This window comes from Sitophilus oryzae, unplaced genomic scaffold, assembly GCF_002938485.1.
Source record: "Sitophilus oryzae breed Bouriz unplaced genomic scaffold, Soryzae_2.0 scaffold_85_pilon_pilon, whole genome shotgun sequence".
NCBI lineage: Eukaryota > Metazoa > Arthropoda > Insecta > Coleoptera > Curculionidae > Sitophilus > Sitophilus oryzae.
The window spans coordinates 1,840,035-1,857,404 of record NW_022147483.1 but is presented as its reverse complement, the minus strand read 5'-3'; the positions used below and the strand labels follow the sequence as shown (position 1 = coordinate 1,857,404).

General features: G+C 33.3%; 1 protein-coding gene and 1 long non-coding RNA gene across 5 annotated transcripts; one reads left to right on the top strand and one right to left on the bottom strand.

The window, feature by feature from the left end:
* Positions 1-1,035: 1,035 nt before the first annotated feature.
* LOC115890087 (transcriptional repressor CTCF) lies at positions 1,036-16,547 on the bottom strand. 4 transcript variants are annotated; one of them, XM_030910219.1, is made up of 14 exons: positions 16,366-16,547; positions 15,750-15,922; positions 14,987-15,192; positions 12,114-12,288; positions 11,887-12,037; positions 8,474-8,643; positions 6,572-6,859; positions 5,332-5,486; positions 4,444-4,592; positions 4,269-4,387; positions 4,045-4,157; positions 3,772-3,967; positions 3,555-3,706; positions 1,036-2,099 (listed from the first exon to the last, which is right to left on the bottom strand). In XM_030910219.1, the coding sequence occupies exons 2-14, from the start codon at positions 15,880-15,882 to the stop codon at positions 2,043-2,045; spliced, it is 2,064 nt and encodes a 687-aa protein (XP_030766079.1). In that variant the 5' UTR covers positions 15,883-15,922; positions 16,366-16,547; the 3' UTR covers positions 1,036-2,042. The 4 variants fall into 4 exon arrangements, with proteins under 4 accessions (XP_030766079.1, XP_030766081.1, XP_030766080.1 ...); XM_030910221.1 differs by having other exon boundaries at positions 15,750-15,915; XM_030910220.1 differs by lacking the exon at positions 16,366-16,547 and adding an exon at positions 16,001-16,275.
* On the top strand, positions 14,882-15,753 carry LOC115890088. The gene is made up of 3 exons (XR_004051560.1): positions 14,882-15,151; positions 15,216-15,278; positions 15,325-15,753. It is a non-coding gene; the product is annotated as an uncharacterized LOC115890088 (long non-coding RNA).
* Positions 16,548-17,370: the final 823 nt, after the last annotated feature.

Genomic DNA, 17,370 nt, shown 5'->3' with positions numbered 1-17,370 from the left:
AAAAACGAATCGTCTTAGGTGATTTTTAATGTCACCAAAGGATGAAGCTAAAAAAGTTTTTTCGAGTATACAGGGTGGTCTGGACTGTATTCCGGAAACTTCGGCAGCATATTCTGCAGATAAAAATAAGTAAAAAAGTTCGTATAAATGTATGTCCTAAAATGTTTAGTTTCGGAGATACAGGGTGTAGAAGTTTCATTTTTATTTCAATTTTTCCAAATAATTTCTGCAGTAACGTCAATATTTGCATTAAAATTGGTGTCTGGGAGTTTTTTGACATGAGAAATTTGATTTTTATGTTAATATGACTTCTACTAGTAGAGGGCGCCACCTACATATTTTTTATCTGGTTTGGAGAGTAATAACTTTTCGTCCGTATCTGTATAAAACGACCGAGTAAAAAAATATACATTTACGACGTTTTTTACGTAAAAAATGTCTTTTTGTAAAAATCGCTACGAGTATTGGTTTTCGAGATATTTGAAATCGAAATTATCAATACCTGTCATCATTGACATAAATTAAACATGTTGACTAAATAGTTATTAGACTGACATCATAAATTTAAAAGTTTTTGTGCCAAACTTTCAACAGAAACTGTTTTATCATTATTTTTTTTGCAGAAAAATTTATGATAAATTAATAAATAAATTTACTCCCAGGCACCAATTTTCATCCAAATATTTACGTTACTTCAGAAATTATTTCGAAAAAATCGAAATAAAAATGAAACTTCTACACCCTGTATCTCCGAAACTAAGCATTTTAGGACATATATTTATACGAACTTTTTTTACTTATTTTTATCTGCAGAATATGTTGCCGAAGTTTCCGGAATACAGTTCGGACCACCCTGTATATTTCTAGATTTTTTTCTGATAATAGGTTTGTTCCAACACAGAAATTTTATACCGTTCTTAGAACGATAATTGGGATCGCCAGCATCGGATTTGTACACAACATGTGTCGAAATATATTACAGTTCCTTTATTTACAATTATTTGAAAAAATAAGAAGACTAAATAAAAAAAACAATAAAGCAATCAAATCTCTGTAAAGTATATACAGGAAAAATACAACATCACCGAAGTTAAACACCTCAAAGTTATCTAAAACTAGATATAAATTATATGTACAATTATAAACTGTTTTTTTTATACATACAACAATAAAGACAGTTCTTTTAATCCGTCTATATCACAATCGACCCTAATTCAAGATTAAAACTAAAAGTAAACTGTTTTCAAACAGAAATCTAACAGAAAATTGCGTATTTTAACCACATTACACAAAAAACACATTTTTTACCCTGTATTTTGAATTATTGAAACAGAATTAATGTTAAATCAGTTCAATATGCCCGATAACAAAAATAAAATTGACATATGTCATGTTACAACTGTCATGGATGGCGCCAACTTACAACGGTACCGTTAAAACTTGTAAAAAGTGAGGTTAGATGACAAGATATCGTAAAAGTGTCAAAGAAAAATGTTTTCAAAAAATTAACAGGGGTTTTCAAAACATATCATAGTTTTGAAAGTCCCTGTATATTTACGAAAATTGTCACACATTTGTGAAATCGAATTCTGAACAACTTTTCTCTATGACACTTTCGATATCTTGTCATATAACCCCAATTAACACATATTTAAATGGTATTACTCTTAATATGGCTTCTATGACAGCTGACACTTGACACATGCCAATTAATTCTACATAAAATATTAGATTTCCTAATTTTTGTTAATTTCCTTTAAAAATAAACGTAAAGACAATATGAACAGAAATAATAGTCCAATTCCTTCCAGTGTTTTTAGTGTATTACGCTTAAACTTTGTAATTTTCAAGTAACACCAAAGGTTCCAACCCGCAGTGTAGAAATCTGGCAACAGTGGTACGAAACCCAGCCGTTTTTTGACATTTCGTCATACTTGTGATTCATATAAAACCGTCATTTGTACTGAAGATTGAACTAGAGTAACGAAATTTTAGGACAACTTTTTTTTTACGTATTTCTTAGGGTAGGCCGAGTTCCTAGCTCAGTCCATGTTTGAAAGTAGGGTTAGGGTCTCTCTTTGGTCGTCTTCCTCTTCTTCCTGCAATAAATATACCACCGTTTTAACAATTTTCGGCTTTCGGACGATCTTTGAGTAAAAATATTAAGGAGCATATCAACATATGTCCTATAATGGCTGACTTAAATTTCGGTTTATCAGTGCCGGTCTTAATTTATTGAAAACGTGTAAAAATATGATGTAGGGTAGACTCAATAATTTGTTGTTTTATTTTACGTTGTCAATAAATGTTGGTAGTTAATAAAATTGTTATAAAAATATATAATTCTAATAAAAATAGATAAGTTATAATAATTATTTATTAACACAAACATCTGATACGCTACTGAAGCAGATAAGTCAAATTGACGTATCTAAATTCTATGACAAATACTAAATATGTAAAAGCAAAAATGCAAAAAAATATGTAATTACATATACGAAATAATATACATGTACTGATTTCTTTCGAAAATCGACAACTATGAAACTATGAAGGAAATTGTAGAGAGAAACAAGCCCTATAACATAGGATACAACATTTTAATGAGCAGTGCTTTCCATAAAATCAATAAAATGAAAAATATACGAAATAATATACATGTACTGATTTCTTTCGAAAATCGACAACTACGAAACTATGAACCCTTCCCGGACACAAACGGTACATTGTGAGACAGGAAATTGTAGAGAGAAACAAGCCCTATAACATAGGATACAACATTTTAATGAGCAGTGCTTTCCATAAAATCAATAAAATGAAAAATATACGAAATAATATACATGTACTGATTTCTTTCGAAAATCGACAACTATGAAACTATGAACCCTTCGGACACAAACATTTTGTTGAACAGGAATTATCAGAAGAAACAAACCCTATAACATAGGTACAACATTTTAATGAGCAGTGCTTTCCATAAAATCAATAAAATGAAAAATATACGAAATAATACCATGTACTGATTTCTTTCGAAAATCGACAACTTCTGGCTTCATAGACCCTTCGGACTAAACGGTACATTGTGAGACAGGAAATTGTAGAGAAACAAGCTACAACATAGGATACAACATTTTAATGAGCAGTGCTCCATAAAATCAATAAAATGAAAAATATACAAATAATAACCATGTACTGATTTCTTTCCGAAATCGACAACTATGAAACTATGAACCCCTTCGGACACAAACGGTACATTGTGAGACAGAAGTATGAGAGAGAAACAAGCCCTATAACATAAGATACAACATTTTAATGAACAGCGCTTTCCATATAATCGATAAAATGAAAAATATACGAAATAATATACATGTACTGATTTCTTTCGAAAATCGACAACTACGAAACTATGAACCCTTCCCGGACACAAACGGTACATTGTGAGACAGGAAATTGTAGAGAGAAACAAGCCCTATACATGAGAATCAAGCTTTATAGGGTCAGAGATACAAAAAATAAAGAAAAACAGTAAATTTGACAGACAGAAGATAACTTACGTCAAATCCGAAACAGTTCTGCATGTCGGCCTCAGTGGTGGCGATATCGGGTTTCTTGTCTTCATCATCATCATCATCTTCTTCTTCTTCTACACTGGCTTTGTTTATCCGCCTGGCCGATTGCAAAGCCTTGATGACATCATCGTCCAACTCTGTAAAAACCAAAATTACATATTAAAAAATAAAACAACCAATTTTTTTGAAGGTTTCTCTATACCTCCATCTTGCATCACGCCATCCATACCAACGATACCGTCGCTGTTTTCCGAACCCACTACCATCGCTTGTTCTTCACCCTCTGCTAGTTGTATAACCTCTAAAACTACGTATTGTTGTCCATCTGAACCTTCTACGGCCATCATGTCGATCTCTTCTTCTTCGTCCGATGCTAAACCAGGGCTTATCACTTCGACCTGCGAAGAATACCATCAGAATTATAGAGGGTGTTCAAAAAACAAAATTTCAATGTCATCATCAAACTTCGACTCACCTGTTGACCATCAATCATCTGAATCTTTTTCTGTCTGCCCAACTTCAATTCCAGTTGTTTCTGTTGAATCTGTGGATCAGGATCGTGAGCTGCCATATGCCTAAGTAAATTTCCTTAAAAAAAAACACAAAAAAATTGATTCTCATGAAAATCGGCCTTAAAAAGCTACTATGACACCGTTTTATTTCGATTATATGGTAAGAAAAATCAAAAATTGAACAAACCTTTGTGAGTGAACGTTCGCGAACACTCGGGACACTCGTGAGTTTTATCTCTAGGCTTTGGTGGAATATATTCAGGGTTGTGATATAGATTTTGATGTCTCCTCAATAATTGTTTTTGTCTGTAAAAAATACATAATTAAAAACCGAAGAAATAAAAAATTGAGAGCAATGTTACCTAAAGGAATGATCACACAAATCACATTCGTATGGTTTTTGATCCGTGTGAATCAGCATGTGTGATTCTAGATGCCTGGCCGATGTGGAAGCGTAGGGACACAGGTCACACTTAAAGCATTTTTCGCCTTCGTGAGATTTATTGTGTAGCTGAAAAACAAAAATAGTTATTTTTTATACAAGACGATAATGCAATTTTATCGTCGGGTATAAAACAATATTTTTTTCCATAGCGAGTTACGTTTTAAAAAATATTCCGAAATTATTATTTCAAGGAATTTATTACGAGTAGAAAAATATTGTGCTGGTTTGGCGTTGGTTTCTATGTAATTTCACAAATAAATAAAGCTGTCTCTTTAGTTGTCAGTTTTGAGTCAATATTTTTTTAATTCTCTTTCGTGTCGATTGCTGATTGAATTGAAGCCAGAAATGGCTCAAAACGAAATAAGTAAATTACCAACAGATATTCAGGCTGAGGCGACAAACGCCATATCCACACTACTTCCATTTCAATCCCGAATAACTTATGAAAAGGAATACAAAAATTTTCAAAAATGGAAGCAATTAAAAAACGTGCGAGAAGAAATAAAGTTTTCAACCTATCCTCGCTGTTGTATCATTTAATCTACCCTTGGGGTTAAAGTACTATTTTATCTCCTATTTTTGATAGATATAAGGCACTTTTAACAGTTGCCATGAAAAAAAGAAATAAATATACATCATTAATTAAAAAACAGTGCTATATTTGTTGAAAATAAGTGTTAAACCACTGAGGAAAAAAATAAAAATACTTAAAACACTTAGATCAAAAAGTAGTTCAAATGTCCCAATCAACAATATCAAATTTTCTTAATACAAACGTTACATTTTAAATTAAAAAAGTACGTACCTTGTAGCTGTATCTGTCTGGAAAGGATTTGCCACATCTTCTGCATTTTAGTGGTTTATCCGATGTATGTAGCTTCTGAACGTGAATTCTTAAGTCGGTTTTTCTGCCACAAGTTGTCGGACAGAGGGCGCATTGAAATATTGGTTTGTCACCGACTAAAAATATAAAATAACGCATTTAGTACCATATAAAAATGTTATATTACAGACACTGTATAAAAAAATTCGTGGGTGCGTCTTAAAAGTGGCTCATCCCTATAACTTTATTTTGTCAGAAAAAAAAAAACGAGATTTAGTATGTTAGTATATGACATAAATTAGGATTGATTGACGTATTCAATTGTTTTTGGTCACTCCCTGTTTCACCGAAAATGACACTCTGAATAGAATGACATATCATATGTCAACTTTTGTCATTTTTGCTTAAAAAAACGTATTTTAAATTTCAATCTAGGGTTTAAAAATACTTATTTTTAATCAAGGAGCCTTGGAAAAATAGATTTAATCGTCTAATGTTTTTAGTGTCTTGTCCTGGCCGGTTAAAAGATGTCCAAATCGTATTTTTAATCATATCTCATTTTTTTCAAATGGAACAATGGTGGCTCATTAGCATGTTTAAAAAAAGCATTTTTTTACGAATAATTTGGTACCACACACTTGGTATTTCGAGTCAAATTGTCATTACGAACCGCATGTTACAATTGCGAATACAATGCGAAAATGTCAAAAGTTGACATATGATATGCCATTCTATTTAGAGTGCCATTTTCTATCGAATAAAGTAAAAAAATTCCGAGGGTGTCATTTAAAAATCAAAAGTTGTAGTCATTTCCGGTGAAACAGGAAGTAACCAAAAACAATTGAATACGTCAATCAATCCTAATTTATGTCATATACTAACATACCAAATCTAGCTTTTTAATCTGAAAAAAATACAACCTTTGAGACGCACCCGGTATAGTTTAAGGGCAGAATTCGACAGATGATGTCAAAAAAAGACAGATGACGTCCATACAATACCATATAAATAGTTAAGTAATCATGTGATATAAGTTTACTCACTTACAAAAAATAATTAATATTAAAAATTCTTAAAAAAATATAAAGTAGGCATATTGTCCCATACACAGGAGGGATTAAAAAGTGTAAAGGAGATCAAATTTTTCAAAATACATATAAAGTTACGTAGTATGATTCTTTTCTTAATATACTCAGCAAATATAAACTATATAACAACTTACTGTTATGTGTGAGCTTGTGAGCCTTCAAACTGTTACTCTGAGTAAACCTATTACTGCAAATGTCACAAACGTAAGGTTTCTCCCCTGTATGAATCCTCAGATGCCTCTTCAGTTTAAACGTGTCGGGACTGGCGTAGGTACAGTGCGGGCATTGGTATGGTCTTTCGCCAGTGTGACACCGGATGTGACGTTTCAACTTTGACAGCTCTACGCTGGCGTAGTCACAGTCCGAACACTTGTGAGGCTTCTCGTGAGTGTGACGGTATCTCACGTGACGCACCAATTCACCTAGTGGACATTTTGATATAATCAATACGAATCTAAGGGCTCGAACTCACTGACGACCAGGTCGCAACGACCTGGCCGTCGGCTGGCCGGATATATTGCGTTTATAGCTGCGGCCAGATGAACGACCAGTTTCAACAGACTTGTCAGATCGAACGATTTTTTACGTTTTACCAATTAGAAAATATTGTTTCAGAAAGAATTAAGTTTCAGAAATGTTAAAATATCCGAGTTAACTAAAAAGCGAAGTTGCCATTTATGAGCTTATTAAATGTTCTAATATTAAGTAATGCATTTAAAATATTCTTGAATTTTTCGTTAATAAATACTGGTGTGGTAAATGGACTAAGTAAAATCTCCAACCCGGACTAAACGATAACATCGTTATTTCCATGTTTTTCAAATCCGCGATGCCTGCTATTCCATCAGTCGTTTCATAACAGAATATTCTACATCCTACGTCTATGTAATTTAATGTGTAGAGTGAGACATGTAACTCGTGAAATTTTCAGCATTATATCAATAAAGGACAAAAATAGTATTGTTCCTAAAAGTGCGTCCAGACTTAGGCATTTTAGAACGAACGAACGAACCGAGCGCGCACGAACTAGCAGAACAAACAGGCCGAACAAAAAGCATTGTGTACGCGCGACCGACAAAAAGGGAGATATTCTGTTTCTTTTTTCTACTGATATGGACTTCTACTGATGGTTCTTATCGACTTTAGAAGTAAACATATTAGGGCCATCGGAAAAAAAGGTCGTCAGACACTGGCTCTAAATATAAGCAGGTAGAAAGTTTAGCTTCCAGTTATTTCAATGTTTAAAATATAAATTCCTCTTTTTTATTGTTACTGAGAATCTACAACAGTAAATACTTCTATTTTTATGAATGTTTAAGTTACTTTTACTCTTAATATTTTTAAAAATAATGTACCTAGTAGAAATATAGTCTAATGGACCATGTTTGAAAAACGTTAAATTAAATATAATATTTGAAATACAGTTGTCCTCCTTGTACATGACTACAATACAACTAAAAAAAATAATTTAATAAAAAAAACAAGTGGTTGTAGAAAAACTTCAAATGATTTTTTTATTTTTTAACATCGAAACTCGAAGGTATAATAATAGGTATCATACCAACCCTAAATAGAGTATGTCATATAAAAATGTTTCAAATTTTTACTAGAATCGACCCTTGATAAAAAAGGGACTAGATTTAAGTTTCCTTTGATTCAGTCTGTATATTATTTCTTTGGATTTTCTGCAGGTGTGCAAAAACACAAAGAATTCCTGTTAGCTAAAGTTGTCTTAATCGTTGGAGTATTTGGAGCATGTAGGAGAGAAGAAATCACGTTTTTGACCGTATATGCCATTAAAGATTGTCAGTCATTTATTAGTGTGAAGATTCCGAATACAAAAACTCATTTTCCAAGAGTGTTTACGATTACTGAAAATTTATAATAAATAAATATTTTCTAATACTTTTAGGCACTAGTGCCTAAACAAGTGTCACTTTTAGTTACTAGTGCCTAAAAGAATGTCAAAAACTGTCAATTTCGAAACGCTTTCACAGAAAATAATTTTTAGCACAGTATTTTTTTCTTTCACTTACCTGATGTAGTGAACGCGGCCTCGCAATAGGAGCAAGCGTGCGGTTTGGTTCCTGTGTGAGTGTTCACGTGATTTTGCAGGGAAGCCAGGGTTTTAAAACCCCGTTCACATACGCTGCACTTGTGAGGCCGTTCTTCTGAATGGGATTTCATATGCCTGGATAACAGGTACCTATAAAAAAACAACTTGGTTTAACAAAATCTATTCTGTTTAAATGTTTTGTTCATTATCCATGTTGGGGATTTATTTTTAAATTAATGTTAATCGTTAGGCCACCAGTATTTCTTTTGCATAATCAAAATTGTTACTCTAAATTTTACATAACCAAATTGTCTTATATGTAAAAATAAGGTAATTATTTTTACAACACGGTATCAGTAGCCCTCTTAATTATGGCTATTCTAACAAAAAAATAAGATAGAAACAGTTAGTTTATTTTAAAATCGACGAAATACCATAATACCAGATGTATTAATATCTAATAATTAAGATATTAATAACAGTGAACAAGAAACGATGATTTAGTGAAGCCATAGTAGGCTTTGGAAAAAGGTTGCTTTTGTCGTAATAGTATAAACGTCGAATTGCTATTAGATCAACATTTTGATAGTATTATCAGCGTTTTTTATCTTTTAATTGCTTTTTTAAAATGCCTTTATTATTTGAAATAGTTGAAGTTGTTAGCATTTTGAAAAGGCAATTAAAAGATAAAAAACGCTGATAAGACTATCAAAATGTTGATCTAATATCAATTTGACGTTTATACTATTACGTCAAAAGCAACTTTTTTCCAAAGCCTACCATGACTTCACTGAATCATCGTTTCTTGTTCACTGTTATTAATACCGTATGATCGAATAAAAACGGCGTCAGCGATGGCTATGAAATGAAGATCGCTGTCATTTTATATGTAAAATTATATGGGAAATGTCATCGATCTTCATTTCATAGCCATCGCTGACGCCGTTTTTATTCGATCATACGGTATCTTAATTATTAGATATTAATACCTTTGGTATTATGGTATTCTGGTATATCGTCGATTTTAAAATAAACTAACTGTTTCTATCTTATTTTTAGGTTAGAATGGGCATAATCAAGAGGGCTACTGATACCGTGTTGTAAAAATAAGGTAATTAAGGGCTTATTTTTTGGTATTTATTATAATTTTGCTAATATCTTCGGTTTGAAAGAAGATATCAAGATGCGGTTTTCGCTGACTTTTTAAGCTTTTACTAGTCTTTACCATCAGCTAAAATTACATATACTATTGTATTTAATTTTTTTGAAAAAACGTGGAATGTTTGTTAAATTGTAAGACAACGCCCCCTAGCGTCTACGTTCAAAAGCTTATTATTATTGTTTATATGGTACAATATAGAGTAAGAAACGCTCTTTTAAACGAGCCCTTCGCTTGTTGGATTCCGATCATCCAGTCCAGAGTTATTAATATTTAAATAAAAACAGATCTAACCTTCCCCCACCAATTTATTTTGGTAGATAGGGGAAAATGGCTCTAACAAAAAATATTCAAAATTTACCGAAGATTATGAAGCTATTACTTATAGTACTCCTTATCTAGGCAAAATTGTGTAAAAACTCCATTTTCATATTTTTTGTTGCAGTTGCGCCCCCTAGCGGTCATTCTACAAACTTGAAAATAATTTCCAGCAATTTCTCATAGCCCCTTTAGTTATAAATATTTTTTTCCGTAAACCCTACGGCTAATACTTTCCGAGATACAGCCGAGAGCTACTCTTAGTGGGACACTCGGTACAGCATCAAGTTTTTTAGCAACGGACGGCAAGGCTAAACCTATGCAAAGTCCAGAGACTAGCATGTGTTTGCATCACAGCAGCCACGAGAACCTGTCCAACAGCAGCAATGGAGGTCATTCTAGATCTAACACCACTGCACATTGTCATTGGTAGATATGCCAATGCGACAATGATTAGAATGGTCACTAACGGAATTAGTACTGGGAGAATTGTCAGATCAGGGGCTTGGAACACCCTCAAAAAGGAAATACCACTTCTGCAACTCTCAGTGGACGATATGCCAAGAACGTACAACTTTGACAAACATGTCAATGTAGTATTGAGCAATAAGAAGGATTGGAAGAGCGAAACGCTTGCCCAGCAGTTAAAAGACCATACCATAACTTGGTATTCTGATGCTTCCAAAACCAATACGGGAACAGGGATCGGAGTGTTTGGGCCGAGAGCTAATTACTCCGAACCAATGGGCACTTACCCTAGTATCCAACAGGCAGAAATCTACGCTATCGAGAGATGCGTACAACTTATCTTAGATAGGAACTATCGGAAACAAGAAATAGCCATCTTGTCTGATAGTCAAGCAGCGTTAAAGGCGATCAACTCAGTATAAATCAATTCGAAATTGGTCAAAGAATGCATAGAGAAGCTGAATAAATTAGGCAAAGAAAACAAAGTCCTCCTACACTGGGTGCCTGCTCACCAAGGGATAGTAGGCAATGAAAAAGCAAATAATCTAGCTAGGAAAGGAGCGAACACTCCACTAACTGGACCAGAACCGTTCTGCTTTCCAAGTGGTAACCAACTCAAGGCGGAACTCAAGAACTTGGAAGATTCCATCCGCAACCTGGAATGGAAATCTTGCAATGGTCTAAGACACTCGAAGAAGTTTCTGAGGGCTTATGATCAAGAAAAATCACAGATCTTCCTGGGTCTGAGTAAGAACAATCTTCGGATTGTCACGGGGTTTTTAACAGGACACTGTCTCCTCAATGAACACCTCAGTAGATTGAAACTAAGAAGAAACGGCGAATGCAGATTCTGTGGGGAAGATGGGGAAACACCAGTACACCTCATCACTGAGTGCGCCGAGACGACAACCATTCGTGCCATGAATTTTGGTACGACTGATATTGGAGATGGAGAACTACCCTCTATAAAACCGTCCCAGATACTGGCTTTTATCAAAGCCCTGGGACTGTATGATGAGTTATGATTCAAGAAAGGGGGACACAATGGATCTGTAAGGTCGAAGTGATTAACCCCCCTCCCACTCATTCTAAATTCTAAAAAAAAAATCTAAAAATCAAGTTTTTTATAGTGATTTTCTTAGCCGCGTATGGCACAGATCGTTACCCAGTGTTGCTACAAGCTTATTTTAGACGTGTGTCACGGTTTTGAATTTTTACTCCCAATGCGCGTAAAGCCTAGTTCATGCACTTGCGAATTACGATTTACGAATTACGAAATGCGTTCTGATTAGACGCCTTCAAGTAAGACCTTGAAAGTGACCAATTGCAAGGCAAACAGAACGCATTTCGCAATTCGCAAGTGCTTGAACTAGGCTTAAAGAAGGTTTACTTCAATAAGTACATGGTGTTAATATGTGTTCAAATTTGTTGTATAAGAGTGTGAGTACCTTTTGGAACTGGTATAATTACAGTAGTTACACATGTGAGCTTGTGACACGCTCTGTGATTTTCTCGGGAACACTTTGACGATTTTTGATTTGTCGTCCTCGGCGTCTGAGTCCATTTGAACGCTGCCATCTTGATCGTCAAAATCGTAAACTAAAAATTACAAAAAAAAATTGTTAGTATTTACAGGGTGTCCGAAATTCGAGACTCAAATTGTAAAATATTATACCTGCCATATCCTGATCATCCTCATCCTCATCATTATCATTGTCTTTCAAATCAGGATCTTGAACGATGAGAACGTAACTGAGTTCGCCAGAATTGTTATCGGCAGGAACTACAGTCACTCTTTGGAAAGCGTTGCCTGAGTTTATTAAAATTTGATTTTCGTTGCTAGGTCCACGCTATAAGAAAAAAAAATATGTTTGTAGGGAAAAAATTATAATATGGAAGAAAAATAAGTAGTGTCAGTGAAAAAAAAACATTCTCCAAAAATATCCATATGTATGGTAATCGCAAAACAATTTCCGATGCACGTCACCAACTTTGAGTGACAAACGATGGCGACAGCGCTGCCAGATTGTGATGGATTTACGAGATGAATCTTATATATTTATTATATCATATTTTAAAGATTTTTACGTTTTATTTTTAATTTAATAACTAATATTTTAGTGATTAATTGATTTATTTGTTTTATAGCTTATTTTACTTATTACATATTGGCAAAAACTAGTCCATTATGAAGATTATTATAAGCGTTATTATGGGTTATTTATTTATTGATGTACATCTTACAACGCCATTAAGTGGTAATAACAAATATAGTTTGTGAAACGAATAACTTTGAATTTGACAGTTCCCGCGGGCTTTTCTAGTGTTAATTTTATTAGGTTAGCAACTTGCGGGCCATGCTGCTGCAATGCCGTCTCTAATAGAACAGCCTCGGCGCGAGATTTCTGACGTCACGCTAGTTAGATACTACGGATTAATTATGTTGTAGAATACATGGAAAATATAATTATTCCTCGTATATGTAATTTTTTGGATTATATTCGACACTATTTTTTTCATATGATACAACACTGATGAAGGCTATAAACGTTAGCTATAACGTTTTTTTAAATCAAAAAAAAAATGAAAAACCAAATGAAAACTTAATCAGGGTTTTTCCCGAACCTAAATCCCAAGAAAATCAAAAATTTTAGAATAATTTTACATATAAAATGACAGCGATCTTCATTTCATAGCCATCGCTGACGCCTTTTTGTATTATTTGCAAATATAATTTTTCGAACATTGATGCTTACAAAATATACATATAAATTTTGTGAACGCAAATTAATAATACATCACTATTAGTAGATATTGAATGTTTTTGTTAAATTAGATCGATTTTCAAACCCCAATATTTAAAATATATTTTACATTTTACCCATTATCATATGTACCTATTCATTATTTGTATATTGTAAAACATTTGATGCATTTGTATGGTTCATAGTCTATTTGCCAAAGTATTTATTACTATAAATAGGTATATATATTGTATTTATTAGAGAACAACGGCATACGGTCGAGTCGGCCTACAAACACGGAAACGTTTACGGACGCATGCGCATTTCTTATATTTTTTATTTTTTATACACGTAAAAGATGCTTTACGTCTACGTATACGTGGCAGCAGCGTCCGACTCGACCGTATACCGTTGCTCTCTATTAACTGTATATTATGTATAATTCATGTAAACTATATCATTTTTAAAATACAAACCAAAAATACGAGGAATAATTATGTTTTCCGTGTATTCTACAACATATCGTCCCATTGCTGCCAAAAGTCACTAACTTACTTTTTATTACTTCCGAGAAAAATGCGTCTAAAAATGAATTGCATTGCATAAAGATGTTATAGTTAGTAACTATTCGGTATTAAAATAAAACATAAATAGCCAGAAATCGTAGTTAATGACTTTTGCAATCGATTCTCCGCTTCAAAACAAGTTAGTGTTTGAATTTGGTTGTTCGGAAAAATGTTAGTTAGTGACTTTTGGCAGCAATAGGACGATATTTATTAATCCGTGGTATCTAACTAGCGTGACGTCATAAATCTCGCTCCAGGGCTGTTCTATTAGAGACGGCATTGGTCTGATATAGAAACGTCAAAGGCTGATGACATTTTACTTTTGTCAATTATGACATTTCGCGTTGATTTTTGCAAGAAGAGGAAGAACTGTCACTTGTTTTATTATTTTCCTTTCCTATTTCACGAAAGTATATCTGATTCGTTCAGGCACTCATTTTAAAGAATATCAGTAACTTTTTGGATAGAGGGCTTTTATATATGCCATGTTGGTAAAAAATAACGGTCAAAATTCCAAAGTTATTCATTTTATAGACTGTAAGAGGGCGCTATTAATGCACAAACTAATAATCACAGAATTTAATAAAAACTATCTTTGAAATTGGTATAATGTGCTTATCAATCAAACTTACTTTTCTGGCTACAGTCAAGGATAATAATAATAAAGGACCTTTATTGTCACGTTCTCGTTCAAAATAGTTTAAAAAAAAAACAGGGAAGCTACAAGCTCTTTGCTTCGACTATTTAAATGCTTGGGCATATTTTCAACACAATTTTTCAAGAAATGCAATACAAAAGCTCGAAAATTTAGTTCTTAAAAAAAAACTATGAAAATAGGCAAAAAACGAAAATTACTCACAAAGATTCAACAACAACACAATATTATACAAAATAATGACTGACACTAGGATAATTGTCAAACAATAATAAAGGACAACATTGCTGAACACGGAGCAATTGAGCAACATAGCGATAATAAAATTCGGTGAAAAAAAAAATAATTAAAATTAAAAAAAAAATTTGGGACACCCTCTATAACGTTTTACCTGACAGATGTAAAATTTGAAACACCCGGTATATTATACCAAAATAATTATTACTAAAATTTAATTTTATAGGTGTTTCACCTACAAAAAGGTAATCTGTCAAAAAAACTAATAAAAACAACATTCACAAAATTCTAGTGATTACAAACCAAGTAGATATACGTATATTGGAAAAATAAACTTAAAACTTACCTCTTCTTGGTCATCATTGGTCTCATTCTCCTCATTGTCAGCGTTAATAATGTACTCGTCCCCTTCATCCGATGCAGCCTGTTGTGGTAAGGCTGACATAACCGTCATGACTGGCTGCGCATCTCCCTTGGCTTGAAAATAGTAGTGACCGGCTTGATCGACAAAGTAAGTACCTTCCTCTGTTTCATTTTCATTTTCCTCACCTCCTAAAATCGATATTTTTATTCAGGATATAAATGCTACATGAAATCACTAGCACTGAAGACGAGTGTACTGTGTGCACTCCAGACTGGTAAGTTTTTTGCTTAGAGAACTCTATTTATAATCGTTTAAATCAGTTTCAAACCATTTCAGATAGCTTTTGCCAGAAAATACAAGTACCAATTGTGGCCAGCACTGATTCTGGGCAAAGCACAGTTCCAAAAAGGGTACAGAGTGTATTTTTTTCGAAGCAAAGATATTTTGGATGTCCCTTTAAACAATGTCTTAACAGATATTGAGTTTTTACTAGGAAAGGAAGTTAGTTTCAAAAGAAACGGTTGTTTTAAGAAGGGAATTCTACAGAGTATCACTTCAAACTTGGCTACTATATCACCAAAGTTTTATATAGTATCTAAAAAGGGAATTGTATATGATGTGTCGTTTTTTAATGTTTATTTAACTACAAAACAAGCTGATGAAGTTTTAAGTTTTGTCAGTAATTAGGGAGAGTAATGCAAGCCTTAAATTTTACTATAAATAAATATTAAAATGTACTGCTTACCTGAGTTTGTTTGTATGTTATTATCGCCGATTTCTTTTTGGAAGCCAGCCAAATAGGACTGGATCTCGGTAACATTTTCCGAGGTGTCTTCTATTTTAATTGTCGTCTCGTCGAATTGTGTATTTGTAGTCATATTGATGGTTTTTTGTAATTAAATTACATTACCCTGAAAACTAAAGTAAAACTGAAAAACGTTGAAGTTCGATGAGGCAAGGATGTTTACCAAGATAAAATGAGTGTTAATTTAATACCTTCATTCAATTATTTGGTTTAAACTAGAAATTAAGGGGTTCCCTCCAAAATACGAGCGAAATAAATTTGAAATTGCGTTTTGTAGGCCAAGCATCGACAGTCGCCATTTTTGCCTTTAATAAGCAGATGCACGTGTATCGACCCCATATGCTACCTTTATTGCTTCGTTATTTAACAAAAATCAAGCAAAATCCGATGAATTTATTTGAATTATTTCTAATTTGGAAGTTGGGCATTTCCTTTTCGGATTGTAGGGGGCATTTCGACAAAAATTTCGTGAAATTAGCACGTATGGCGCTGTCATCAATATTACCAAAATGGACGATTCCGTGTCGGTGCTCGTCGAATTTTCCGTTTCTCTTACCTTTGCCGGGGTTTAGAAGTCGCGGAAATCCACGGGACGGGTCTGGAACTCGCACTAAACTTGGAATTTCACTGATTACGGGAAAAACTAATCAAATTTCGGAAATAATTGGTCGCCTAGTTAACTCCAAAACTGTCCTGTGAGGGCGTAGTTCGACGCAGCGTCTATTTTAGGAAAACAGAGATGGCGAGGCGGTCATATCGGAAATTGGCCGAGAGTTGCGCGCCAATGCGCGTGCGCAAATTATTGCGCTCTATAACGTCACCGTTTGAGCTGATTTATAATTTAATTATTATATATGGGATGTTTAAAAAGAAAACTACATTGTTTTTTGAGAAATTTAAGAAAGATATTGTATACGAATTTTCTTAGATTATGTTAGAACAAATGTTTTCGTTTTTTCTTTCGATCTGAAATCTTTTTGAATATGGCGGATGCGCTGGGGTATTAGGGAATATCTATTTGATGGTCTAGTTTAAAGATTTTAACATTATTTATGTTAGAAATTAAATTTTTACAACTGTTAAGAAACTGAAAACGTAACTATATTGGTTGAGTTGATTAGAACAGTTAACAGTAAATAGGAGAACTCGTTTTGTTATCAACAACTTGCAATTCAAAGGGATATGTTAAACTCAGTTTAACATTATAGTTTTAACTTTTGGATAAATCTTAAGTTTTACCGAAAGGTATAAAATTAGACCTTAATATAATAAATAAAAGGCATATGCATTAATTATAATTATATTTTATTCTTATATCTACAACAATAATAATTTAAATAATAAACAACTTGAAATTTAACATAATATGTATATTTCTAACGTTTATAAGTACAAGTACATTCATCGTTTACATTTCTTTTTACACAACCCTCGTATCTATAGCCTGTCCAGCGAAAGAACACTGAATAGAGTCTGTCATTTTAATTCAAAAGTATATTTTTGAACGATGTATATATTCTCACGCTAGACATACTGTACATAGATAATATATAGTACGTAA

Bases quoted from the DNA above. Each gene is read 5' to 3' on its own strand.
- LOC115890087 (XM_030910219.1), bottom strand. From the start codon at position 15,882: ATGACTACAAATACACAATTCGACGAGACGACAATTAAAATAGAAGAC. The intron at 4,593-5,331 runs GTACGTACTTTT...TTTGTTTTTCAG, and splicing joins CAGACAGATACAGCTACAAG to CTACACAATAAATCTCACGA. The intron at 4,158-4,268 runs GTTTGTTCAATT...TTTTTTTTTAAG, and splicing joins GCGAACGTTCACTCACAAAG to GAAATTTACTTAGGCATATG.